This window comes from Tamandua tetradactyla, chromosome 17, assembly GCF_023851605.1.
Source record: "Tamandua tetradactyla isolate mTamTet1 chromosome 17, mTamTet1.pri, whole genome shotgun sequence".
NCBI classification, from domain to species: domain Eukaryota; kingdom Metazoa; phylum Chordata; class Mammalia; order Pilosa; family Myrmecophagidae; genus Tamandua; species Tamandua tetradactyla.
Window position 1 is genome coordinate 67205693 of NC_135343.1, and position 26855 is coordinate 67232547.

The 26855-nt window shown below is 39.9% G+C and overlaps 2 protein-coding genes across 12 annotated transcripts in view; both read left to right on the forward strand.

The window, feature by feature from the left end:
* IL1RL1 (interleukin 1 receptor like 1) overlaps positions 1–12611 on the forward strand; it is a 94285-nt gene extending 81674 nt beyond the window's left edge. For 6 of the 9 annotated variants that reach the window (XM_077134892.1, XM_077134894.1, XM_077134895.1 and 3 more), the window contains 4 exons: positions 4–149; positions 4278–4424; positions 5375–5542; positions 8941–12611. In XM_077134892.1, coding sequence (XP_076991007.1) covers positions 4–149; positions 4278–4424; positions 5375–5542; positions 8941–9338 — 859 coding nt within the window. In that variant the 3' untranslated portion in view covers positions 9339–12611. The other 3 variants (XM_077134897.1, XM_077134898.1, XM_077134899.1) reach the window with 3 other exon arrangements.
* Positions 12612–16649: 4038 nt separating this feature from the next.
* The window catches only part of IL18R1 (interleukin 18 receptor 1), a 39949-nt gene continuing 29743 nt past the window's right edge, over positions 16650–26855 (forward strand). For 2 of the 3 annotated variants that reach the window (XM_077134903.1, XM_077134905.1), the window contains exons 1-2: positions 16650–17188; positions 25477–25562. In XM_077134903.1, the coding sequence (XP_076991018.1) occupies positions 25505–25562 (58 nt within the window). In that variant the 5' untranslated portion in view covers positions 16650–17188; positions 25477–25504. Of the gene's footprint in view, positions 17189–17232; positions 18412–25476; positions 25563–26855 lie in introns of those variants that run through there. The other variant, XM_077134904.1, reaches the window with a different exon arrangement.

The following is a 26855-nucleotide window of genomic DNA, read 5'->3' on the forward strand; positions in this document are numbered from 1 at the left end:
TAGTTCTAGCAATGAGCTGACTTGTCTCAACACAATTTTAAGAATATCTGATGTAAAAGAAGAGGATTTGTCCCTGAAGTTTACCTGCCTGGCCTATAATATGCATGGCTTGAGAAGACACACCATAACATTGAGGCAGAAGAAACCAAGTAAGGGGTGTTTTTGAGACTTTTGCCGCCTGAGTTTCAATGTTTCAACTGTAGGCGGAGAGTATTGTTTTGGAGGAAAATGTGTTGGAGCACGGCTTCAGGGGGAGCCATCAAGACCACGGAAATGGCCCATCTCGTAGAATTGTACTTCTCCTCTTGGGCGCCCTGGCCACATTGTCACAATTTTCTGGTGACAAACATCGTTCGCTGTGCCTGCATCTCTCAGGGCTTCCCTGGCTCTCGCCCTCCTGTGGACTCTGTCTTAGCACCCAGCTTCTTCCCTGGCTGTCTTTCTGTTGTTTGTCTTCATCACTCTCCCTATCTCACTGCACATGAAACAAAAGACCCTGGGGATTCATTGTAAGCATGTCCCTTTGTTCTTTTGTTCTTTGTTTCTTTATAGTTTTATTTTTTGTCATAATGAACACATGCCTTGCCTTGTTAGTGAGGCTGGCAAATTAGATGGAAAGGTGAATATTTAAGCCCTGCCCGTTCTAGTAAGAAAATCTTAGAAGCTACTTCATAATAAATGGATTATCCTTGTTATAGTTATACAAATTTAAGTTAAGATGGGGCCCCTCTAAATGGGTACATGGGTAGCTGGACCCATTTCTTTACCTTATCAGTTACTCAGCGTGTAGTTCAGACATAGCTTGCAAGCCCCAAAGAAAGACGAGGGGCCCGCCCTGCCATCTGTGTCCTCAGCCCCCGTGCCACCCTGCACATGGCACGAGCTCAATCAATACTTGAGTGAAGAAATGGATGCACACCACAGTTATCCATAAAACAATATTTCCATACATTCCTACTTTGTGAGCGAGAAGGCTTAACTACACAACAAATGATGCTTTATATTCACGTTTGGCAAACTGAATACCTTTCCCCATTATTTGAAAGGCTAAGCTGTTTATAGTGTGTCTGAATTCAGCATGCTTTTAAGGCCCTTATTATAATTTGATGCAGTAAAATATTATAATTATGACAAAAATATAAAAAAGGACAGTTCTTCAATGGATTACTTTCAGACACTATATAAAACCTATTTAAAATGCAACATTTTCTTTCATAACTGACCGTGGCATACCCAGGCATGGTGAGGAAGTGCAGACAACCAGGGGAAACATGATCTGTGGGGAATTTAAAAACAATAATAAAGTCATTTAAAAATCATTGTGCTTTTTTGTTATCACTATCTCCAGACACAGTTAAGCAGTGTCAGTGACAAAACGCTTCCTGCCTGCTGGGGCAGACTGTTCTCCACCCCCCGCCCCCGGCTCCCAAATAGCCTGGTGAACATTTTGTTTCTGAGAGCTTGCAGATGGCCTCGTTGTCCTTGGACTTTCTGTGCAACAGCATCCCACTATGAAACATTTCATCGCCTATAGATGGTGGCAAGAGAAACTTTATCCAGTGGTATTTTATGCTTGTCACTCCGCCTAGTTGGTTTTGTAACTCTGACAAAAACATCTGGTGCATTTGTCAAATAGCCCGAAGGAGAAGTAAACTCTTGGTTCACACGCATACACGGTGTGCGGCCCAGATTAACAGAAGCACCACACAGTGAAAAATAATCGGAGGTGAAAGGAAAGCTGACCACAAATTTGTTGTAGTTGTGACAGGTATCTGCCTAAAGTGGGGCTTGGAATTTTTCTTGTTTTACCTTCTACTTTAACTCCTGGTTTGTGGGTTTTTGTCAAACAAACAGAGTCAAGACTCATTTTAGGTACTAGGGGGTTTCCAGTGTCATCAGGTTCCGGGAACGTGTGAGCCTCCTCAAGTTGCTACAGGAGGGCAGGTCTGTGGTGGCAGCTGCAGGCGTGTTGGGTCCCGTTGGAAAGAGGCACCCACACTCTCACCAGCCCTGCTTCTGCCCTCCGTGTCCCCATGCTGAGCTATGTTTTATGTTTCGGGAATGTTCTGCGGTTGTCCGTGCATTGGAATTGTCTTCCTGTTACATGCCTTTATTGATTTTGTGCTTCCTACTTTATTTGTATTTGATACTTCTGACTGTTTTTATTTTCAAGGCAACAAGATCATCTCCAGGCAAAACTATGTAAATTAAATGAAAATTGTTTCTACTGCAGTTGAATTGGCATGATGAATTCCTTTACCACTAACAGAATGAAAGAAATGGCAGCACTATCTTGAGTTGAAAGAAAAAAACTTAAAAGCCTATATCCTCACTATATAAATATTATTAATCCACAGTTAGTGGGTTCATAATAATGATATCCATTCACTCAGGGTTTGTTTTTTTTTTACATTTAATTTTTCATTTATTTTCTCACAACCCCATGAGGGATGAACTATCAATAACATCCTAATTTTACAGATAAGGAAACTGAGGCTAAGAGAAGTTGATTAATTTGCCAGGGACCATAGTTCTAGAGAGACAGGATTCAAACCCAGGGAGTGTTTCCCTGCTTATAAACACTACGTGAAAGTTAGTGTTTAGTCTTCACAAACAAGGATTACCTATCTACATTTATAAGATCACTAGCAATTAGGAAATATTGAGATTTGACTTATTTTAATGTCTTGGGTGAGTTTTCTTCCTACAACTGAAAGCAGACACCCACAGACACAGTTATCTCACAATGGTCCCCACAAGAAGTATGGATTCCTGGCATACATCAGGAGAAGGTTTTTAGAAAGAGTGAACTGGAGAAGTATCCTGTTGAAATGATATACTTAAAGAATACCTATAATTTACCTTTAATACAGTGACAGCACAGATAATAAGCTTGCTACATGTTTTCAGGATTCCCCCTGAGCTTTGAGTCACTTCATCTTGATAATTCTTGATTTCATAGTGCCAGATACTCAAAGAGCTGATGAGCTATCAGGGATGGTGAATGAGTTTGTGAATATGGGCCAATGATTTCCTACATCAAAAGTGGGAGCCCATACTTTGAGACTTAGGTTGAAAATGAAAAAAGATCCATAGAGCCATGAGATCCATCTCATTTGAGATTTTTTTCACATTCATTGTGAAGTGAGACGATTTCTAAGATAAGACTGGCAATTATACGAGGGGAAATAAATTTAAAACAGCCCAAAATACCATTAACAACAACAGTACTTATGTTCAATCGGTACATACCTGCTACACGCCCTTGTAGATGGGGAGTGTGCTACATATGAATTTTGTGAAGCAGTGGGCAGAGGGCAATGTTCGATTATGCTTAAATGGTACTCACCAGGCGAGAAGTAATGAGTATTTCTAGGATCTAGAATCCAGGACTCTGACTTCTCCATCAAACATGTTGTAGCGACTCACATGGGCCTTGTTTCTTCCCTGCTTTTCTGTGCCGGCAGGCACTCAGATACAATATACGTCTCCAAACCTGTTGGCTGTTTCTCCTTAACGTGCCCATACCATGCTTGGCCATTCTTTTCCCATTACTACGTGAGTTTCAACCTTCTTTACCTCACACCCAAAATACTTAAGAACCTACCGTTCTATCCTAACTTCCTGCGGTCTCTTTCCACAAAAACATCAGATTCATCTTGCTTGAAAACCATTTGCATTGCCCAAAGCCTGCTCAAAGCTCTTCAGTGACTTCTACCACCTTCAGAATGAAGGTCTTAGGTGGATCTTCAAGTTTGGCAGGAACCTAGCACCTCCCTAATCTTATTTTCCACTAATCCCCAAAACTGGATTTCTTCCTCTTCCTCAAGATATATACTCCCAACTCTGCACTTTGAAGGACAGCACTGTCGCTTGCCAGGGTGTATTTCCTACTGTCTTTCCAGCTCTTTGAATCCTGCCCATCCTTTATTAAAGCCTTTCTTACACAATCCAGTTTGGAGTGAGCTGTCTTCTAAAAACCTTTGCCAACTACTATCTCTACTGCTTCCCATCTTAGTTACGGATTCACACATACCTTAACCGGAGCAGAGACTGCCATACCCTTGAGAATCCCCTACAATGCCTTGCCAGGTATCTTATACAGAGTAGGGGCCAAGTAAATATTAATTTAATAATTCTAAAAGCAGCCATGAAAGTTCCATATGGGCTGGAATCTGTTGTCCATCCCCGATAGGGGGCAGCATCTATGTATAGTGTACTGTACCTTGTTTCAGTGATAATAATGGTAATTTTTCTCTCTCCTGTCTTTTGAATAGTTGATCATCGAAGCATCTACCACATACTTGCAGGATTTAGCATGTTACTAATTCTAATCTGTGTCCTGGTGATCATGCTAAAAGTGTTCTGGATTGACTTTATCCTGCTATGGAGAGACATGGCTAGACCTTACAAAACTAGGGATGGTGAGTGGCAACTCTCGAGTTTTTCTTCAAAGGAAATAGTCCCATCATGACTGTCAGTTACCTATCTATTGATATCTTAATAGCAGATGCTCCTGGAGTCTACTCAGACACCATTGTCAACCTCGTCCTGCAGCTCCTCCTGGTTCTGAGATCCACCTCAACAGCTCTAATCCTTTCCCCAACTGGGTGGCAGTTCCTCTGAAATTGCCCAGGACAGAATCTGCCCCAAGCCCAGAAAGGTTTAATTATCTTGATAAAAACTTATAAAATTAAAATGCTAACAAAATTGTTCCTGCTTTCTAGATGTGAGCAGGTTAGAAAGATCCCTCAAAATATATTTTACCAGAAACCCTGTTCCATAAAATGTCTTACCCATGTATATAAGTTACAAGAGAAGACAGTTCTGCCTGCTAAATATGATCACTTCCCTTCCCTCTGGAGGCAGATCCATGGTAGATTTTTCAATATAGGTGATTCAACTAAGAGCTTATTGTTTGGCTTATGAGAACTTCAGACCCCTTAAAAATTGCTACTCGCTTGCCAGTATTAGTCTTTAGCATTTTCACTTCCCCAGGGTAAGTGGGGAATACAGAAGAAACTGAGGTCCAGCCAGCAGAACAGAAAGCACTTTTTCTATGACTATAAACATTTATTACACTCCATTATTGGGAGCTTGACCATAGGGCAGGGTTTGTACTAAACTGTGCAGGCTCTTGCCTGTTCTTTATCAGTCTGAGAGAGTGAAAAGAAGAACTTCGGGATTCAGATTATGATTTCCTAATTATGCTTTGTGGCAGTGGATTGTTGTCATTATCTCTTGATTCTAGAATATTTGGGGGGATAAGATACATTCATCAATAACCTTAAAATTCAGGAAGAAGTATCCACCAAGACTCAAATGCCTATCTTTTAGACCCCAGTAATGAAGTTATTCTTGTTTGCATTTTCAGATGGAAAGATATATGATGCTTATGTTATCTATCCAAGGAACTATAAAGCCAGCCCTGAGAATACCAATTCTGTGGAGTACTTTGTTCACCAGATTTTGCCTGATGTTCTAGAAAATAAATGTGGATATAACTTATGCATTTATGGAAGAGATCTGCTGCCTGGAGAAGGTAAAGCTCTCAACATATATTAGGGACAGAAATTCATGTTTGTCAGCAATCTGAGAGATTTGTGCACTTGTCCCTGCGCACAATTCTTTCAATAAAGAATTATATTTACTGTTGCATGCCTGAAGACTGGAGCTTTTAAATATTTCCCCAGAAGTGGCTAATGACTTTTTGCTCTCCCTCTCGCCACACCCACTCTAATCATGAGGCCCTCATGACAGTGTCAGTGATAGAAGTTTGCTATGTGGATTTAGATAAATCTGACATTAGTGATTCTCTCTAGAAAAGTTGAAGGAGGACTTAAAAACTGAATACTTTTGTTCTGAAACCCCATAGGCACTAGTTAAAACATATGAAGGGACCCAGAGAAAAAGAACCAACAGTACAAATGGAGAGACACAAACACACATGCACTATATCTATATCTATATATCTCATCTATATCTACATTGATATAGAAATTTTATAAGGAATTGGCTCATGCAATTGAGGGGGTAGGGACTGGCAAGTTTGAAATCCACAGGGCAGGGTGGAGGCTGCAAATTCCTAGAAGAGTGATTTTGAAGTATTTAGGGGAGACCAGAGAAGAGTGGAGGGCATAGTCTCCAGGAAGATTTCTTTCTTATACTTGGAATCCTCAGTTCTTACTTTTAAGACCTCCAACATTATAGAGGGTGATTTCCTTTACTTAAAGTTGACTGATTGTAGATGTTTATCCCATCTATGAAATACCTCCACAGTAACAACTAGCCCAGTGATTGACCAAACAACTGGACACCATAACCTGGCCAAGTTGACACGTAAAATTAACTAGCACAGGAAGTTTTCAACATTTTCCATATATTGGTGAACATTTTGCAAATGTAGCCTCTCAAATGAATAAGTAAAACTGTGGCTTCTTTTTCTTAATATTCTTAGCTGAATTCATTGCTTTTGACAGTTTGAACACAATTCTAGCCATTTCACTAGTTTTCTCCTCCCTCCACTTGTATGTCGGGTGCCTTTGTATCCTCTTTGCAACCTTTTTTTGGTTCCTCAGAGACCAGGAAATGTTTGGAAAGTACATGTGGCCCAGACAGTTAATTCAATAAAGTAAATATTTAGTGTTCTGTATGCAATATACCATAAATGGGCTGGCTTTTACACTGGGGATTTATTAACGTACAAGTTTATAATTCTGAGGCCATGAAAATGTCCAAATCAGGGCATCGATGGGACGATACCTGGACTCTGAAGACTAACTACTGACAAGCCTTGGCTCCTCTGACAGATAGCAAGGCATATGGACCAGCTGAGGGTCTTACCCTCCCTGGTTTCATGACTGCCAGCTTCTGGCTTCAGTGGCATCCTCTCTGAGCTTCTGAGTGTTTCTCTCTTTTAGCGTCTGTGGGTCTTTTTATGTCTTTTATCCTCCTATAGAGAATTCCAGTAAGAGGATTAAGATGTACCTTGGATGAGGGGGGTCACATTTCAATAGAAATAACCTAATCAGAGGTCCCACGCAACAGATCTGCACCCACAGGAATGATCTTTTCTGGGGTACATATAGCATCAAACCATCACAACCATTAACCTAATTTCTAGTCACTCCTTCCCCAAACTAAATTTACATGCCAGCTCTCTGATGCTCGAGCGAGTGTTGTCTTTCATTTAGAATGGTTTCCCACTTTTCCTTCCCTCAATTTATGTCCTTTTGACTTCCCTTCCCCAAAATGAAATAAAATAACAGAAAACTTCATTCTTCCTTTAGACAAATTAAGTACAGTATAGTTTTCTCATGATAGTTATCTTCCATTTACATCTCCAAATCCACACTGTAACTTCCTGTATCCAGTGCTCCGGGATGGCTGATCATTCTAGAATCTACCCATACTCCCCCATGCCCTCTGCTCCAGGCTAGACTTTGCGAATGGAAGATCAGAAGGCGGAGTACACGCCCCTGCTGTCTTTCTCCAGGGTTATCAGGATAGCTGTGTTCTTCCCTCATGGAGAACCAGCTCCTGTCAGCTGGGCCTGCTCAGGCATCTGCACCCCCTGCATTCCCTAACTCCTCCCTTCTCTTCAGCCCTAGAGGAATTAACAACTCCCTGTTCTTCCTCGTTGTAGGATTCTGCATCATTTCTTATTCATTTCTGTTGGTCCCCAAATTCTAGTTCCATGTCCTTTATGAATTATGCTTTTATTAAACTCTCATTAGTTCTCTCCTCCACCCCACCCCACCCCACCCCTTTTCTTTTAACGTGTGGAGGCACCAGGAAATGGGTCTCCAGCATGGCAGGCGAGAACTCTGCCTGTTGAGCCACCATGTCCCTCCTTAGTTCTTTTGAGTATGCCAAGTTTTCTGCAAGGATTCTGATGGGCAGAAGGTCTGATCTGGAAGTATTTAGCATTTATTCCTTCCTTTCAGATTACATGCATCTTCAGTCTTCAGCCACAACTCTACAAGAATAGCTTGAGTTGTTTTGCTCATGGCTGTGCTTCCTTAATCATGATTTCACTTCTTTGCACTAAGAACTGGGTACTTTATGTGTTCTTTGTAGTTCCACCCAGAAGCTAATGTGTAGCCACCCTCATGGTAATGCTCCATAAATACTGACTTGGGAAGGGGACCACTCTTCTTTAAGATTTTTCTAGCCCAGATCAAATCAGTTCCTAAAATAGAAAGCATGGAAGGTAAAGTGAATCCAACACTGCCCTGGAGATTTTGGTCAGTTTGGAGGTACAATGGTTTCTGAATTTGTGCTCTTTAATATGAGAGTTAAAATTCGGAGTCCCTTTTAATACATAAGCTAGTATTCAAAGCAGCTAATGTGTAGCTACTGAACTGAAATCCAAGTCTCCCACGAAGTACTAGGCTAATTATCTGTAAATCAACTTCTAGCTTATAAATCTCTCTTCTAGCTAGGATTGAGCTGTGTGGGAAAGAAGAGGGCATTGGAACTGACAGGCTCATTGTGAAAGAGGTAAGAAGAACACAGCAGGTTCTCCATCCAAGTACGTTTTCACTTTTCTGAATAAGGGAGTTGAACAGCATCAGAATCTCAACCAGATTATAAAGATGACATATACTGAAATTCATAATGTTTATGATCAAAGCATTAAATTAAAAATAAACTATTTCGGGTGGGCCGTGGTGGCTCAGCAGGCAGAGAGTTCTCGCCTGCCATGCCAGAGACCCGGGTTCGATTCCCGGTGCCTGCCCATGCAAAAATAAAAAATAAAAACAAACAAACAAACAAATAAATAAACTATTTCTTTCTTTTTTATTAGATGCAGTTACTGCGGTGGAAACCAGCATATGCCAGAGACCCGGGTTCGATTCCCGGTGCTTGCCCATGGAAAAATAAAAAAATAAAAACAAACAAACAAATAAAATAAACTATTTCTTTCTTTTTTATTAGATGCAATTACTGCGGTGGAAACCAGCATACAAAGGAGCAGGCGGCACATTTTTATCCTCACTCCTGGAGCTGCAGAGAGCAAAGAGTTTGCCTATGAGCAGCAGATTGCTTTGCACAGAGACCTCATCCAGAGCGACTCCAAGGCCATTCTCATTGAAATGGAGGCTCTGAATAAGGCGGGTAGACTGCCGTCTGGGCAGCCCGAGGATTCTCTCCAACACCTCATGAAGGTGCAGGGTACCATCAAGTGGAGGGATGACCATGTGGCCAACAAACGGTCCTTGAATTCCAGGTTCTGGAAGCGTGTGAGGTACCAGATGCCTGTGCCAAACAAGCTTTCTAAAAAGACTTTAAGTTTGACTTCTTTGAGTTCCCACAGGCAAGAATGCTTGCTTTGAGATGCTGCAGTGTCTCATTCTGGAGATCTCTTAACTTTTCCAAGCTGGAGGATGCCTCTACCATCCTGGTACTGGGAGCTGAGGGTAAGATGTTGAAGAAGTAGGAATGTCATGCACATTTAATCTCCAGGTTCACTGGGTAACTCTATTCTCATTTAATTGTGGGTGGATGAAAAACACCCAGCTATTTTTAGCCTCCATCTGCCCTTCCTACCCTCATTTCCTTCCATTTCTCATATTGCTTTTTTTTTCCATTCCGGCTCGGGACCCACACACTGAACATCAAATTAAAATCTTTAGATTTAGACTTTGACTTGAGTCTAGACTTGACTTGAGTCTAGAGATAGACTCAAGCAGAACATTGGAAGTAAATCTTATTTCCAACATACTAGAATTTCTTTAGTATGTTTTATTTGATCACGTGCTGTGCCAGTTTGAAACCCTAGAAAAGCCATATTCTTTAATCTTAATTCAATGTTGTTTATGGTGGAACCTTCTGGTTAGGCTATTTCCATGGAGATGTGACCCACTCTACTGTGGATGGGACCTTTTGATTAGGGGGTTTCCATGGAGATGTGTCTCCACCCATTCAAGGTGGGGTTGCTTACTGGAGTTCTTTAAGATGGAACCATTTCAGAAAGAGCTTCAGTGCCAACAGGGCTGGCAGAGCTGACACAGACAAGAAAGCTGTGGAGATGCAGAAAAAAAGCCTTTTGAAACAAGAAGCCCAGAGAGAAAGCTGGCAGGTGTTGCCATGTGCCTTCCCAGCTGACAGAAAAACCCCAAATGTTATCAGTCCTTTCTTGAGTCAAGGTATCTTACCCTGGCTCTTAGTTTGTATCTTTTTATAGCCTTATAACTGTAAACTTGCAACTGAATAAATTTCCTTTTTAAGAGTCATTCCATTTTTGGTATCTATTCCATTCTGGCAGTTTTAACAAACCAAAGCATATGCTTAGTTTTATCATCTCAAAATTGCTAATTTTGTTCAAATATTTTGTCCCAATTGCCATAATATTCAAATTATTTCCGTTCTAAAATTTCTTTCATATATTTTTATTCTTTAGAAATATTTATCTCATTATAGAAGTGATAGAAATAAAAAAAAGAAAAGAAAGAAGTGATGGAAAACTGTACAAAAATAGAAAGTATAAAAGAAGAAAGTAATTTTAAAGATCACCTATGAATTCACCATCCTGAGATTACCACTTATAAGCATTTTGGAAAATTTTCTTCTTTTTAAAAAAATGTTAATTCATTCTTATACCATCCTTATACCATTTATATAGCTAGATTACATGGTATGTGGTCTTGTATTTTTTTCTACTTCACATTATATATCAAGCATTTGGCATATAATCTAACTTTTTTGAAATTTTAAAATATTCATAGCGTTGCATCTCATGTTTGTGCCACAGTTGATGCACCAACTCTGTACTGACAATCATCATTATGAATAATACCGTAATGCCAATTTCAGTATATCCTATATCTCCCAATTTAAGTATTTTGTTTACGTTGTTTCAACTTCATTTCTTCGAACTTTCCTGTGATATTAGTAAGGCCTTTAGGCAAAGCTGGTTAATTTGCACAGTCAAAGCCACCCCATCAGTCCCAGAAACAGGGATCTGTCAGTGGACCTCAGAGTTAAGGTGGAGTGTCCTGTCAGGCTGGGGTCCCCTCTTGGTGGAGCTGCTTGATACAGTATATAACTCCATATTTAGTTGACAAGAGAAAACTGCACTCCAGACCTTGAAGTAATCTTGAACTTGCTGCCATTCAATACCTTTCCAGAGTCTTAACTGAAAATAAATGACATTTCTAGATGTTATCTAAAGGATCTGTAGTAACCCTATAATCTAAATATCTATCCCTGAATTAGTGTTGTCAGATAAAATATAATGCAGGATGCCAGTTAAAGTTGAATTAAGATAGACAATGAGATTTCACCTGAAATTCAGATTTAACTGGGAGTTTTGGCAGATTATTTTGCTTTCTTGTGGTACCATGTAGTTATATTTAATTACCAAAAATTAACCAATGACAAGGATGCAGTATAACTAACTGGTTAACATCTTAGAACTTGACAACCTTGTGTACAAGTTGACCTCTGCTATCAGTTGTGTGACCATTAGCAAGTTATTTAACTTGTCCTAATCCATGTTTTTTTTTTTACTGTAAATAGATATAATAATAACAAACTCTTTCTATTTCTATACAAATCAAATGGGAAAAAAAATGTCTTTAAAGACTTTGGACCAGAGTAAGAATTCATTAAATGTCAACAGTTGTTGTTATGAAATTTAATATTTATTTTAATGCTTACTATATCCAGAGTCCTCTCTCAATGATGACCTCTAAAGAATAAATTCTCCCCAGCCTCGGTTTGAAGAATAGATGCCCCGTTATTCCTGCTCCCTCTCCTCCCGCCCCAGCCCCAACCCCAACCCCCAGAATGATAGGTGTGTTTTGCTATAACGTATGCAGAGAACTTTGGAACTGATTTTATTCCTGTGCCAGTCTGTAAGTATTATTTATCCCTGAAAAGCCGTGTTTTAACCCTGATTCAATTTTGTGGAGGCAGCCACTTCTTTTAATCCTAATTCAACACTGTAGAAACAATTGATTAGATTATCTCCCAGGAGATGTGACGTGCCCAATTGTGAGTGTGACCCTTTGAGTAGATGGAGATGTGGCTCCACCCATTCCAGATGGGGCTTGATTAGTTTACTGGAATCCTTTAAAAGAGGACACATTTTGAAAAGAGAAATGACAGAAGTCTTAGAGCCAACAGAGAGAACAGGTGCAGATGCTTAGAGAACAGTTGCTTCAGAGAACAGAGACATGTATGTTTGGAGATGCTTGAAATTCAGCTGATGTTGCCATGAGATGCTGAGCAAGCCAGAACCTGGGGAGAGCCAAGGGAATCCAAGAGATGAAAGCCAGCCTGGGGAAGCAAAATGAGGAACCCCCACAGGAACAGAGGCTGAAAGCAATCCACAGGAGCAAAGGTAGAGCAGATGCCAGCCACGTGACTACCCAGCTGACAGAGGTGTTCCTGGTCCATCAACCTTTCTTGAATTAAGGTATCTTTCCCTGGATGCCTTAATTTGAACATTTTTATATGCTTAGAACTGTAAACTTGTAACATTAAATTTATCTTTTTAAAAGACATTCCAGTTGTGGGTTATCGCATTCTGGCAAAGTAAACACAGTTCCCTTCTTTCCGTTAGCTGTTTGAAAGCATAAATCCAAATTTGGGATCTTTCTACAGCAAGTATATAAGGCATCAAAACATGGGATTTATAATAACTTCATTCCTGGCTCTATACATTTATTTTTTATCTTTAAATTTATTTGAACTGACTAGATTGTAAGATCCTTTCCATGTATTCAATAAATATTGACTGTGTTCCTATTTCACATTTGAATGTGGACCAGGCACCTCTTTTGGGAGGGGTGAGGAGAAGAAGGGTGAAAAGGGACCTATAGAGATGAGAAAGGTGCAGTTCCTCCCCTTGAGGTTTTTAGGCTACTGTGGAAACTTGGATGAAGATGGTGTAAAGACAGGTTGGAAGTGCTTCAGAGAACCTGGGAAGGACTGGCTTCAGGAGGAAACTTTGACATTACTGAGCTCTTTCCTCCTTTACCTCCTTTCCTAAACTTGCACAACACTTTCCAAGTCACGTGAGCCTTCTGTACCTCAGTTTTTTGCATCTGAAAAGTGGGGAGGATAACGAAGACAAGCTCTGAGGCTTTTTCAGCTCCGATGGCCCACGATTCTAAGTTGCACTCTCATAATGTACCCAGGACCCCCCAAAGACCTGGATTCTCATACAAGCCCCATCACTAAACCCTCTCAGTTTCTTCACCTGTGCAGTGAGAGTAATATCCTCACCACGCAAAGTAGTGTGAATAAAACTAATGCAGCCAAAACACATTGGGTGCCCATCATATGATCATGGGGAAAATTCCTGTGAATTAAAAAAACAAAGAATTATTTTAACTGAGTTAAATTTGCTTAGAATAAAATGCAGATCTTTGATGTTCAGTTCATTGGGTTTTGTCAGTTGCATACACCTGTGTCATCATAGCAAACAAGCTAGGGATATTTCCATCACCCCAGAAAGTTCCCTTGTACCACACTTCGTCTCCATCCCCAAGGTAAACAATGTTTTCATTGATTTCTGCCTCCACAGATTAGTTTTGTAAGGTCCTGAAATTCATATCAATGGAGTAAGATAGTGTTGTGCCTGGCTACTTTCAAACAACGTAATGATTTTGAGATTCTTCCATGTTTTGCATGTATCCATAGTTTGAGCTTTTGTTTTGCTGAATAGTGTTTCATTGTATGGCTCTATAACATCCAATTTAACCATTTTTCTGGTGATGGGCATATGGATTGTTTCTTGTTTATGGCTATTATCAATATGGCTGCCATGAGTATTAGTGTTGACATGTTTTTATTTCTTTTTTGTTTCCTGGCTGCTCAAACACACCATATGGTGGGTTGGCTTAAATAACAGGAATTTGTCAGCTCAGTTTTGAATAAGAGAAGTTTAAAATTGAGTCATCAGCAAGACAATGCTTTCCCCCTGAAGACTGTGGTGCTCTGCGGCTGGCTGCTGGCAATCCTTGAGTTACTGGATTCTGTCACACAGCAGTGCACATGGCAACGTCCTTTTCTTTCCCTTCTGGAAAAAGTCTTTCCATTGATTTCCGGTTTCTATTCCTCCCCGGTGGCCTCCTTCCAGGTGACCTTCACAAGGGCTCAGTAATAGGATAAAGACCCATTCCGATTCAGTTGGCCATGCTTTAACTAAAAATAATGTTTTACAAAGTTTTCACACTCACAGGAATGGATTCAGATTGAGAATATGTTTTTTCTGGGGTGTATAATTCCACCTACTAGATCCCCCAAAAGACACGCTCTTCCCATACATAAAATACATTTATTTCATCTCAACATCTCAAAAGACTTAACCCATTTCAGCAACAATACCAGGCACAAAGTTACATCAAAATCAGTCATGGGTGTAGTTTACCCTGAGGCAAAAGTCCCCTCTGTCAGTGGACGTGTGAAACCTGGGACAATTTATCTGCTTCCAAAATCAATGGTAGAGGGTACATGGGTAGTTCAGTGGTCAGAATGTCTGCCTTTCATGTGGGAGACACGGATTCGATTCCCAGACTATGCACCCTCCCCCCAAAAGCAAAATCAGTGGTAGGCTATAGGCATAGGATAGGCATTCCCATTCCAGAAGGGAGAAATTAGATGGAAAACAAGGGTCATGGGCCCCATATAAGTCTGAAACCCGTCATCTGTGAATTGATGCTTTATCTCCTGGGCCTGTTGGAGTGCCAGTCCCAATCCCTTCCAAGCATTTGCACAGCAGCCAGGGTCTCCCTGAAAACAGTGAGACCCCACTTTCTCTGAGCATCATTGAAATGGTGGCATTCTCTGAACATCTGGGTGCAAGGCCTGCCCCCACCATGAAACGGGGCAGATGGCCAGCTCCCTCCAAGTGCAAGGGCCGGTCAGCTGGTCTCACATACATGGGTGGACCCCTTCTCTTGGCCCAAGGAGATCTTTTTGGTCCTGATCTCTGCTTCTATGATTCTGTCCTTGAAGCCATTTTCCCTTCAATCTGTACCTTTCGGTCCAGGCTGACAGTAATTCTACTCATACAAATTTCACAAAATTTTTGTTGTCTTTGCATGGAATTCAAGGGATTTCAAACCATCAGACAAAAGCACTTTCCACAACTCTTTTCTGGATAACTGCATTTCCAATTCTGATTTCCACTGAAGTGGCTGAGCAGGTCCATGTATAGCGACACCCTCTTTAGCAAAGGGCTTTTCTGTTTAACCCTCACATGAGGTCTTGCTCTCCATGGATGTACTTCCTAAAAGCCAGAGAAGCCCACTTCTGGCCCTCATCTCAGAGCACACTAATCTGGATAGGCTGGGATTTTCAAAATCATCAATTTCTGTTCCCTTTGGGCTTAAGAATTTATCAGCTTTTCTCTTTTCTTCCACATTTTATTACAAACTGCAAGGAGAAACCAAGCTGCACCTTCTACATTTAACTTGGAAGTTTCCTCAGCTAAATATAAAGTTCATTACTTGCATACTCTGCCTTCCATTCTACAACAGAACACAATTTCACTATGTTCCTTGCCACTTTTAACAACGAAAGCCAATAGCAAATTCAAGATGTCCTTCCAAGGCATCATTGGAAGTTCCCTCAATACCTACATTTCTGCTTTGCAAAGCAATCTAGGCTTCTTCTATTAAGTGCCCCTCAATTCTTCTAGCCTCTACCCATTATCCAATTCCAAAACCGTTTCCACGCTTTTTAGATATTTGTAATTACAGTATCCTATGCTGAGTACCAAAAATGATCTTAGTTCCCTGGCTGCTAAACCAAGTACCACACAATGGATTGGTGTAAATGAAAGGACTTTACTCATGGCTTTGAAGAAGTCCAAAACCAAGCGATGCTTTCCCCTTGAGGGCTCAGGTGTTCTGGGTCTGGCTGTGGGCAATCCTTGAGTTTCTGGCTTTTCTATGACATGGCAATGCACAGGACCATGTTCTCTCTTATCTCTTCCAGGTTCCAATGACTTCCAGGTTGTACTACGCCTGCGGTTTTCTCCGGGGGACCTCCTCTCCAAGGCCAGAAATAGAACCTAAGACCCAACCTGATTCAGTTGGCAATGCCTTAACTAAAACTAACATATTCAAAGTACTGATTTATAATGGGTTCACACCCGCAGGACAGGATTAAAATTAATCCATTATTAATTATTTATTAAAGTACATAATTCAACCTAGCAATCAGGTTTAAATGATGTTGAATACTTTTTCAGTATATCCATTATCAATTAGCTATAAGGTAAATATGTCTTCCAAGCTGTGGGCTACCCATTCATTTGCTTAATGGTGTCTTTGATTAGCAGACATTTTTTTTTGATGTCATCCAATTTATCAACTCTTTCGTATGTGGTTAGTGCTTTTTGTATTTCACCTAGGAATTTTTTAGCTTACCGCAAAGTCACAGAGATATTCACCTGGGGAAGCCCTGGGTGTCTTGGGGACTGTCCTGGCCTCCCTCTCTCCATCCCTCCCCCAGCCTCATCCCCTTAGGAGCAGACATTGTACTGGGGACGGCGCAGGCCCAGTCCCTCCTCGCATCACCCGGGTGTGTGCAGCGTCACGGCCGCAGGGTGCGGAAGGGGCGGGCGCGCGGGCCACTAGGAACCACCTAGAGCCCGCGCGGGTCACCCGCCTCCTCCCGGGAGGCTCCCAGGGCCCGCCTGCCAGCGCGCCCGGGAGGGGGAGGCCCGACGGCTTGTGGGCCGCCACCGCCCAACAGGCCAGAGAAAGCTCTTAAAGTTTCCAGCTGCGCCCCTGAACTCCGCGATCAAGCCCCAGGGGGGACCCTGAGTACAGGAATCTAGGCCCAAAGAGGCGCCCGGGTTAGAGTTAGGGTTAGGGCTAGGGTCCCCTAATGCCGGGACCGGAAGCACCCCAGAACCATAGCAGCGCCTCCCGGGAGCATCTCCCCCACTCTCTGCCTCTGCGAGCGAGGTTTCGCTGCCAGCGGCCGCCAGACGCTTTTTCTTTTTACTTTCTGTTCTCAGTTTGGTGGTATTTTACACTCTGTCGTCGTCTTATCTCTTTAATCACACTCTTCCTCGCGCCCCCGCAGCCCCTTCTTCCCGCTGGTGTTTCACCGTCTGGGGCGGCGGCGGCGCGCTCGCGGCTCTCACCTCTTCTCTCCTCTCCTGCAGCTGTCAGCGCGCCCCAGAGCGCAGGAACCCCGGCGGCGCCCGGGCCCGGGACAGGTAAGGACTCGCGTCGCTCGGACCCGGGGCAAAAGGCATCGGTGCCTAGGGACCCAGATTCGGGAAACGAGATCGGTGCAGTTAAAAGAACACTTAAATACACACACATGTTTTTATGCACACACTGTGTATATGTGTGTGTGGAGATAAATATGTATGCGCGAATGCATATAATTTTAAATTGTATATATATATACACTAATTGATGAGACGGCATCATTTAATGGGTGAGACTTTCCCAGATACTATACTTTTAGAGGTTCAAACATTCCCAATCCTTTTCTGAAGAGATGAGAGCAGCTGAAATAAAAAGTGATAAAAATAGTTGCCATTTATTAAGAGCTGGCCCTGTGCCTTACTCTGGGTAGAAAGCTTTAGATGTGTTGTATCTACTGGATCCTTCTACCTGCATTATTATGCTTAACAAAAGGGAAGTGGGGGCACAGAGAGGTCAGTAATTTACCCAAAGTCATCTAGCCACTGAGTTATAGATCTGCATCCATAACTTTATTTCTCACATTTCTAAACCTTTGCCTTTGATCCAGGTTCCCAGGCCTCCACGAGGTAAAATGCCCCCAGAACTTGCATAGACATGTACTCACACTCCATTTACCCCTAGTTTACACCCTCCCAGTTCACCCAAGTCCCTCCGGTTAATTTCAGCCCTGGGCTGGGTGCCAAATGGAAGTGTGGTGGCTGTTTGTTGAGGTTCCAAGAATTGAGCAAGGGCAGTGAACCGAAAGGAAAACACTGAAATGGACACAATACTCTTAGATCTCTGGGTTTGATTGGGATTCCACAGGGAACTGATGTGTCTAACAACTGCAAGGCCACCTGCCCAGCAGCCTCACTTTTGTAGGCTGGCATTTCACCCAGCACAGACACACTCACAAAGACTGATCAGACTGGTTGGGAGCCGAGTGGAAAGGAAGGGCCCCTGTCTGCAGGGAACCCACCAGCGAGTGGGAATGAGCCAAAGAAAATGAAAATCACACGGGACTTGGACAAAGACTTGCACTGTTAAGGTGCAGTGGCAGTTGGAGAAGCTTCCTTGGAAAATCACTGCTGAGCCAAGTTGCAAGGATTGGAGGAAGTTGGGAGCTGGAGGAAGTTGGGAGCTGGAGGAAGGACAGGCTGTTGTAGGAGCAGAACCAGCATGTACTCAGGCATAGTTGGAGAAGCACTTAGGGATGATGACATCCTTGGGTGATAAGGACAATGAGGTAGGAATGATTTTCCTGGCCCTACAGTTGAGAAACCTAATGCAACAAAACTTCTTTCTCCTTAGAGTGGAATCGTGTGTGTGTGTGTGTGTATGTGTGTGCATGTACAGCCAAGATCAGTTTTCCCCTTTGCATTTGGTGGTTTTATCCTGCAAGCTGCAAAACCATCTATTATCAGATACTATAGAGAAGTACTTACATAAAATCCTTGGTGTTAATAAATATTGAAAGTGCATTACTTTCTAATTAATATGCTATATTGGACTATTTATGCTTGTAAGGTTATTTATACCTGTTGTGCCTGAATAGTGGAAATACTTTGTAATGTGCAGCTGCCCATCTCCTCCCATCTCTACGTTTACTGGCATGACCTTGGTGGTTTGAAACTGACCATGGTGGAAATATTTATACCATAGAGACTGGCAAACATGAAAAATCAGGGCTTGCTTTATGTTTTTTTGATTAGATCTAGGGAAGTGATGAAGAAAATGTTAATAAATCAGATTCACTTAAAAACATCATTGGTATTATTTTCATCAAGGCCATTTGTCTTAGGAGATTGCTCAATTATGTTTTGTTAATAAAAGTGCTTTCCACTGAGGCAGTCTACATTTATTTATGTGTGAGCCAGTGTAACTTGCTCCAATCTGGGCTTGACCCTCATCTGAAAAAGCTTTGAAGCTGCTTAACATCTACTTGTTTCTGTGAGTTATTTTTTCTGGAGGAGGATTGGTTTACTTAGTTCTGAAAACAAGGACATTTGGGCAGAAGCAGCGGCCAAGGAGATGACCATTTGGTTACTTGTGCCGTTGTAGAGGGTCTTGCACTGCCCTGGGGACAGGGGGAGAGGACAGTTTGTATCTGACCTTCACTTTAGGTTGCATGATTTTTGAAAGAGCACATTTTTTTTTCATTTAGAGAAAAACTTCCTGCCATTGGATGAAGAGTTCGAGAAGTTTATGACTTGTCTTTATATATGTATTTGTATATATACAAATAAGTATCCTAGATCATGGCTCCCCACTTTGGCTGCACATTAGAATCATTGGGAGGAATTTTTAAAAATCTGGATGCCCAAGCTGTACCCTGGATGCCTTGGGACCCAGACATCACTGTTTTTTTCAAGCTCTGCAAGAGAGCTGGTTGCCCTAGACTTTGCCACATCAGTTGTCAAATCATACTTTCCAAAATGTTATGATTAAATAGATTTTTGGGGAAGTGTAACCATTTTGCATGACACTATAAAGGTGGATACATGAAATCATACGTTTGTTAAAGCCCATAGATGACATTACACATTTGTCAAAGTCCATAGAACTGCACAAATCAAAGAGGGAACCCTCATGTAAACTATGGACTTCAGTTAATAATAATGTATCAATATTGGCTCATACCAATGTACTACACCAATGCAAGACAGTAATAAGAGAGGAAACTGTGCAGATGGGGTGGGGGAAGGAGGTCTAAGGGATCTCTCTTTACTTGACTTTTCTGTGGACTAAAAACTGCTCTAAAAATAAAGTCTATTGATAAATGTTTAAAAAGTATTGTCCCAGTGGAAAACTATGCAGACATGTCAATGGATCAGCTCACTTACACTACAGACTGTATATATTTTATGAATTTAGTGCATTCATTAATTCAGCTTAAAATAGATAGGCAAACAGATATAAAATAATATATTGGTTAGGGAAGCAGAGCAAGGTGAGGGACGGAGGGAGACAGTGCATGCATGCACACGTGTGTGAATTTGCACTCAGGCAAGCAGGCTGTGTTAGATTCTAGATAGAGTGTTGGTGGAAGACGTGCATGCTATAACCATGATTACCAAAAGACTGTAAAAGAAATAAAGTCTTAATAAATGAAAGAGAAGTCATTGGTAAATACTTGGAAGAAATGAATTAAGTTAGAATCTTCATACCAGACAAGAAAATTAATCATTGATGGATGAGAAATTTAAATGTAAAAAGTAAACTAAGCCATAAAAAGCAAAGACATTACAGGTAAGCATCTATCTGACCACTGAGGGGAAAGAAATGTTCTACACCTAAATGGAAAGAATGACAGTCTTGACTACATAAATATAAAATATTCCATATATTAAAACATCAAAAAAGGAATTAGAAGGTAAACAAGGTGAACAAACACCAAATATCTGAAAATTAACTAGACAAAGAACATAAAGAGATAGTTCATAAACATGGAGGAAAGTGGCTAAAAAAATACAAGATTAATATTTGGCTTCATTTATAATAAAAGAAATACTGATTTAAAAAAACAATGAGAAAAGTTACCATTTTGACCATCTAATGATATTTTTAAACACGAGAATCCCAACTGCTTCTCTGGTTGTGGTGGATAGAAACTGTTGCATAGTTGAGAAACTATGAATTGTTATGGCATTTCTGGAATCCAGTTTGGCATTATGCATCTGTCCTGTTTAAAATGCATCCTTTGACTCACTGAGTACCACCGTTTCGTAGCATGAAGAAAATCATCAGAAGTATAAACACATAATCATAGCTCATGTTTAAGTGGGATTTATTATTCATCAGACACTTAGAAATATTAACTCATGTCACCTTCACATCAGTCTGGGAGTTAATATTGCTGTCTATCTCCATTCCATGGATAAAGAAGCTGAGGCACAGAAGGGGTAAATGGCGTGTTCAGGGTTATTCAGCTGGAAAACCTTAGAACAGGGATTTAAATCCAGCTGGCCTGGCATCAGAGGTCAAGCTCTCCCAGACTGAGGCATGCCACCTTACATGTGAAGATGGTCACGGTGTTGTTTTACAATAAAATACATCTTGTAAATTGTGATATACCCATATGAAGGGACATCATGTGTCAATTCAAATGATGTTAATAAAGAGATGTTCATGATAGATGTTTGCTATATAACAATAAGTAGAAAATGCAGGATATGAAATTCTTCAAATATCATTATTTGAAAATTCATAGAAAAAAGTACAGGATAACATGCTGAAACATTATGGAGGTTGAGATTATTTTCTTCTTTTGAGTTTTCATTTTTGTAAGTGTCCTACAATAGCCATATATTGTTTTAGAAGTAAGAAAAACAAAAGTTAAATCAATGAAGGGAAAGAGGGAAGAAAGTTAAAAGTTATGAAAAAGCAATAAATGGTATCAATAGCAAACATAACACAAAAAAATACACCCTAAAATTCCTACAGGTAAGAAATTTCATATTTAAATTAAATATAAAATATTAATAAAAATAAATAATAATAAAAATTGTTAATATGTTAGAGTATTTATGACATTTCCTAAAGCAGTGTTTTTCCTTGAAATGAATTCATTATTTAATAATATCTTGATCTCTGAACTTCACACCTAAAACTTAATAAATACATTGAAAATTATATAGTTCAGAGTTGTGTAAATATCAGCCAACTTGCATATTGGGATCTTAACACATTTCATATTGAAACTCAGGGTTAACTCATCAAAATGCTGAATAATCTCATAATAATCTTATCTCTTAGACTTTGAGATTTCACAAAAGCTGTACCCTTTACAAAGCTGGGTCAGCCAGAGGATTTTTTTTCTTTTTCTGGTTAACCAGAGGAGTGACATAAAGGAAACACTTTTCGCTCTACCAGAGGTAAAAGAATAGATAGGTTCAATTAAAAATGTGCATGTGCGCGTGTGTGTGTGTGTGTGCCTGTGCGTGTGTGTGTGTGCGCATGGGGAAGGCGGTGGGGGGAGCAGGTCCAAACCACAGAACTCTTCTAATTTGACTATGACCAGTCTGTACTTTCCATACATTTTTATCCCTTTTGTCTTTTTATTATTGATTATCTGTTGGAAATTCCACCAAATTCTTGGTGATGTTATTCAAAATATTTCTAAAAATCATTTCTCAGATTCCATTAAGCTGTGCCCAGGATTTGTGTGTTTGTCCTTTTTTGAGATAGGAGGTGGGGGGGAGTTGATAAGATGAGGAGAACCCCTGGGAGCTGAGAGATTATCAGTCATGAGAAAGTTTTCATAAACCATAGCTCGGTTAATTACTCAATAATGTTGAAAATAGGCCCCCTTATCATTTCCATTTTAGTAATGTTCAAACAGGCTGTGAGATGTGTAAGTCAGTTGCACAAGGTTGTACAGCTCGCCAGGATTTTTAGCTGGAATGTCAACCCAGATTCTGTGGATCTGAAATCAAGCTCTTTCCTTCAAGCTGCACTGCCTCCACCCAGGGGAGGATTGCAGTGAGATGGAAATAAGTGAGGTGTGTAGGAAAAAGGAATATAGAATTGCTTATGAAATGTTCAGACTTGGGGGGTGAGCTCCACTGCATCCCTCCCCTGTTTTGCTCCCCAGATTATAATTAGTAGGGCAAAATTTGGGTTGGAGTAGGTTTGAAAGTCAATGCAAATCTCAGTTCCATGTGGTCACTGCACCTGTAGAGTATGAGTCTGGGGTGTAGGAAATTCTGGCCTTTCCATTTTCCTAAAATAAAAACATATGGCTATGTGAGTGCAGACACATCTGCACAGCTGCTTATCACTCATGTTTTAGTGAATGCTTTCTGTGTACTCGTCATTGTGCTGGGTTTTCGAGATAAAGTGATGAGTGCAGTAGAATTTGTTCCCATATTTATAGAATGTGTGTTCTGAAGAAAGAAGAAGAACATTAAAAAATCCAACCCACAGATAAAATCTAATTACAAATTGTGATGAGCATCACGAGAGAAAAGGTGAGGTGTGGCTAGAGAGAGAAGCAATTGGAGCACAAGGCACACACACACACACACACACACACAGTCACACGATATATGCACACATACAAATATACACCTCTGTGTGGGCAGAAGAGCCATTCATTTCTTGATATATCATAGGCTGTTTATAGATAAGTAGTAGTTTTTCTGGAAATACTATTGTCCTCAACTTTGACCATGGAGTCAGGATTTAGTAGACTGGGCCTAAAATGAATCAAGCTCTTTTATTTAAAAAAAATTGCATTTTGGGCGCTTTCTTCAGGATGCTTAAATTCATTGCCTTGACAGTTTATTAATTCCATTTCATTTAAAATTATTTGGGGAAATTGGTGATTTTCATAGGGGTTATGAAAATCTCCTGGGTTGATTTTTTTAAAAATCTATGTGCCACCTGCTGTTTTTTAAAAAAACTGTTCCAAAATTTATTTTATTTTATTATTTTCGAACCTATACTTCAATATGGGTTTCCTTTATGTCTTTCAAAAAATGTTTACTGTGGTAACATATGTAGGACATAAAAAGTCCCATTTTAACCACTTTCAAGTTGTAATTCAGTGGTGATAATTATATTTACTGTGTTATGCTACCATCAATGCTATCATTTACCAACACCTTTCCAAAACTTCAAGCAGAAATACTGTACCAATTAAGCATTAATCCTCCATTCCCCACCCATACACATGTCCCTGATTACCTGTATTCTAGTTTCTGACACTATGAATTTGTATATTCTGTTCAGTTCATATAAATGAGATTAGGCCCTATTTGTCTTCTGGTGTCTGGCTTATTTCATTCAACATTTGGTCTTTAAGCTTCATTCATGTTGTAGCATCTAACAGAACCTCATTTCTTTTTACAGCTGAATAATTTTCCATTGTATGGATGCACCACATTTTGTTTATCCGTTTTTCCATTGATGGACACTTGGTTTCTTCACCTTTTGGCAATTGTGAATAATGCATCTATGAGTATTGGTGGGAAACTATCTGTTCTACACTGCTCTCATTTCTTTTGTGTTTGTCTCTAAGTGCGATTATCAAGTCATATAGTAATTTTATATTTAACTTTCTGAAGAACCACCAAACTGTTTTCCACAGTGATAGCACCAATTAACATTCCCACCAAAACTGCATTTGTTGCAGTTCCTATTTCTCCACATCCTCTCCAGCACTTGTTATTTTCCACTTATTAAATAATAGTGGGTGTGAAGTGTTATTTCATTGGTTTTGTTTTACTTTCCCCTAAAACTAATGATTTTATGCATCTTTTCATGTGCTTATTGGCTATTTGTATATCTTCTTTGAAGAAATATCTATTCAAGCTCTTTACCTTTTCTGCTTTAATTGGGCTGTTTTGTTGCTGTTGAGTTATAGGAGTCCTTTAAATGTAATGGATAGTAAACCCTTATCAGATACATGGTTTCCAAATATTTTTTTTTTTACCATTCTATCGACTTTCTATCTACATTCATTCTATCTACATTCACTTTCTTGATAATGTGTTTGGATGCACAAAAGTTTATAATTTGATGGAGTCACATTTATCTACTTTTTCTTTCCTTGTTCTGTTTTTGATTCAAAGTCTAAGAATTCATTGCCTAACACAAGATCCTGAAGATGTAGAGGACACTCATATATTTATATAATCCTTATATTCTCTTATAATCCTTATATTTTAAGGATTATATTTTATCTTTCATTTTTTGTTTTAGCTTTTTATTCATCCTCTCTTTTTCTTTGTCAGTCTAGCTAAAGTTTTGTCAATTTTATTATCTTTTCAAAAAAAACCAAGATTTGGCTTCATAATTCTCTTTATTGTTTTTCTAATCTCTATTTCCCTTCCTTCTGCTCCCTTCAAATTTAGTTTGCTCTTCTTTGTCTAGTTCCTCCTTCTGAGGTTAGATCATTGTGTGAGGTTAGGTATCTTGTTTGAGATCTTTCTTATTTTTTTAATGCAAGCATTTAGAGCTGCAAATTTCCCTCTCAGCACTCCCTCTTCTGCATCCCTTAAGTTTTGGTTTATTGTGTTTTCATTTTCATTCAACTCAAGATATTTCCTCATTTCCATTGTGGTTTCTTCTTTAACACATTGGTGAAGATCGTACTGCTTAATTTCCACATACTTGTTAATTTTCCAGTTCTCGCTCTGTCATTGATTTCTAGGCTTATTCCACTATTGTCAAAAAGTTACATAGCACGATTTCTTTCTTTTAAAATTTGTTGAGACTTGTTTTATCCACATGATTTCTTAAAATCTTCACAAGACACATAAGGCTTTGTGTGAAAGTTTGGCTGAACGTATTTGGTTTTGTTTTCCAGAGAAACCATTTGATGCAGAGTCCTAAAAATGCAGTGTAGTGAACTGCCATTGGCACTTTTTGCACTTATGTGTATAAGCACCTCAGGTAAGTGTTTGGAATTATTCACAAATATACTTCATTGGTAGTTGTTTTGGTGTGCTAAAGCTGTCAGAATGCAATATACCAGAGAAGGATTGTCTTTTACAAAGGGGATTTATTAGATTATACACTTATAGTTCTATGGCCATGAAAACATCCAAATTAAGGCATCAAGAGAAAGATACCTTCTCTGAGGAAAGACTGTTGGCATCTGGGGTTCCTCTGTCTCATGGGATAGCACCTGGTGATGTTTGCTGGTCCTTCTCTCCTGGATACTGGTTTCTGGCTTCAAAATGGCTCTCTCAGCTCCTGTGGGTCCTTCTGGCTTCTCCTGGGATGTTTTCTTTCTCTGAGCTCTCTGCAAAATGTCTCTGCCTTTTATCCTCTCATGAAGGACTCTAGCATGGGGATTAAGACGTACCTTGAATGGGCTGGGTCACATGGCCATGGAAGTAACCAAAGCAAAAGGTTGCACCCAGAGTAGGATTGCACTCCCATGGGGAGGGATTGAAAAAACACAGTCTTTCCTGGAGTACATAACAGATTTAAACCAGCATAGTAGTCTGGAGTTGATATACAGTTGATATACAGTTGTTCCTATTTTTAATCTGGTGGTAGCTACTGAATGGAGGACAAAGCATGCCAAATTTATTAAAGTAGTGACTTTAGATTTTACTTTAGAAAGTTGCCAACCATTTCATGGTGGTGGCATAGAGAACGGGAGATTCATGTAAGTGGAGACAGGAAGGTTTATATGGTCATATTGAAAAAGAAAAGAGTCATCCCTCTGAGTTTCTGTAGAGAGAGCAAGATGAAAAATGTTGCATACTGAAATAAATTACATTTGTCTGAGTTGAAACTTGTTTCATGTTATTTGAAACTGAAACAGCCATATTTATTATTCATTTTTAGAAAAAGTTTTATGCATATTATCTCTTTTCTGAAATGGAGGCAAGGGTTTACTTTATTTTTTAGGTAATGAAGAAAGTGAATGGGAAATACTTCACAGATCTTAAAGGAAATATGACAGTTATATGGAACATATAAGAAAGAGACTAAATTATGGAGGAAATGTAGCTGTCATATCAGTGTCAAATAAGAATTTTAATTTTAATTACTGCTAATGTAGCAGTAATGGCTTGGAATTTTTTACTGAGAAGTAAATTGAGGACACCTGAGACTTCTTTGGAAGTGGTCCATGATTGATTAACAATGTTTGCCCAGGGCGTTGAGGAGAAGGTGGGAGCACAGCTATTAATTTGCTTTGATCTATTACCTAGAAGGGACAAACACACGACC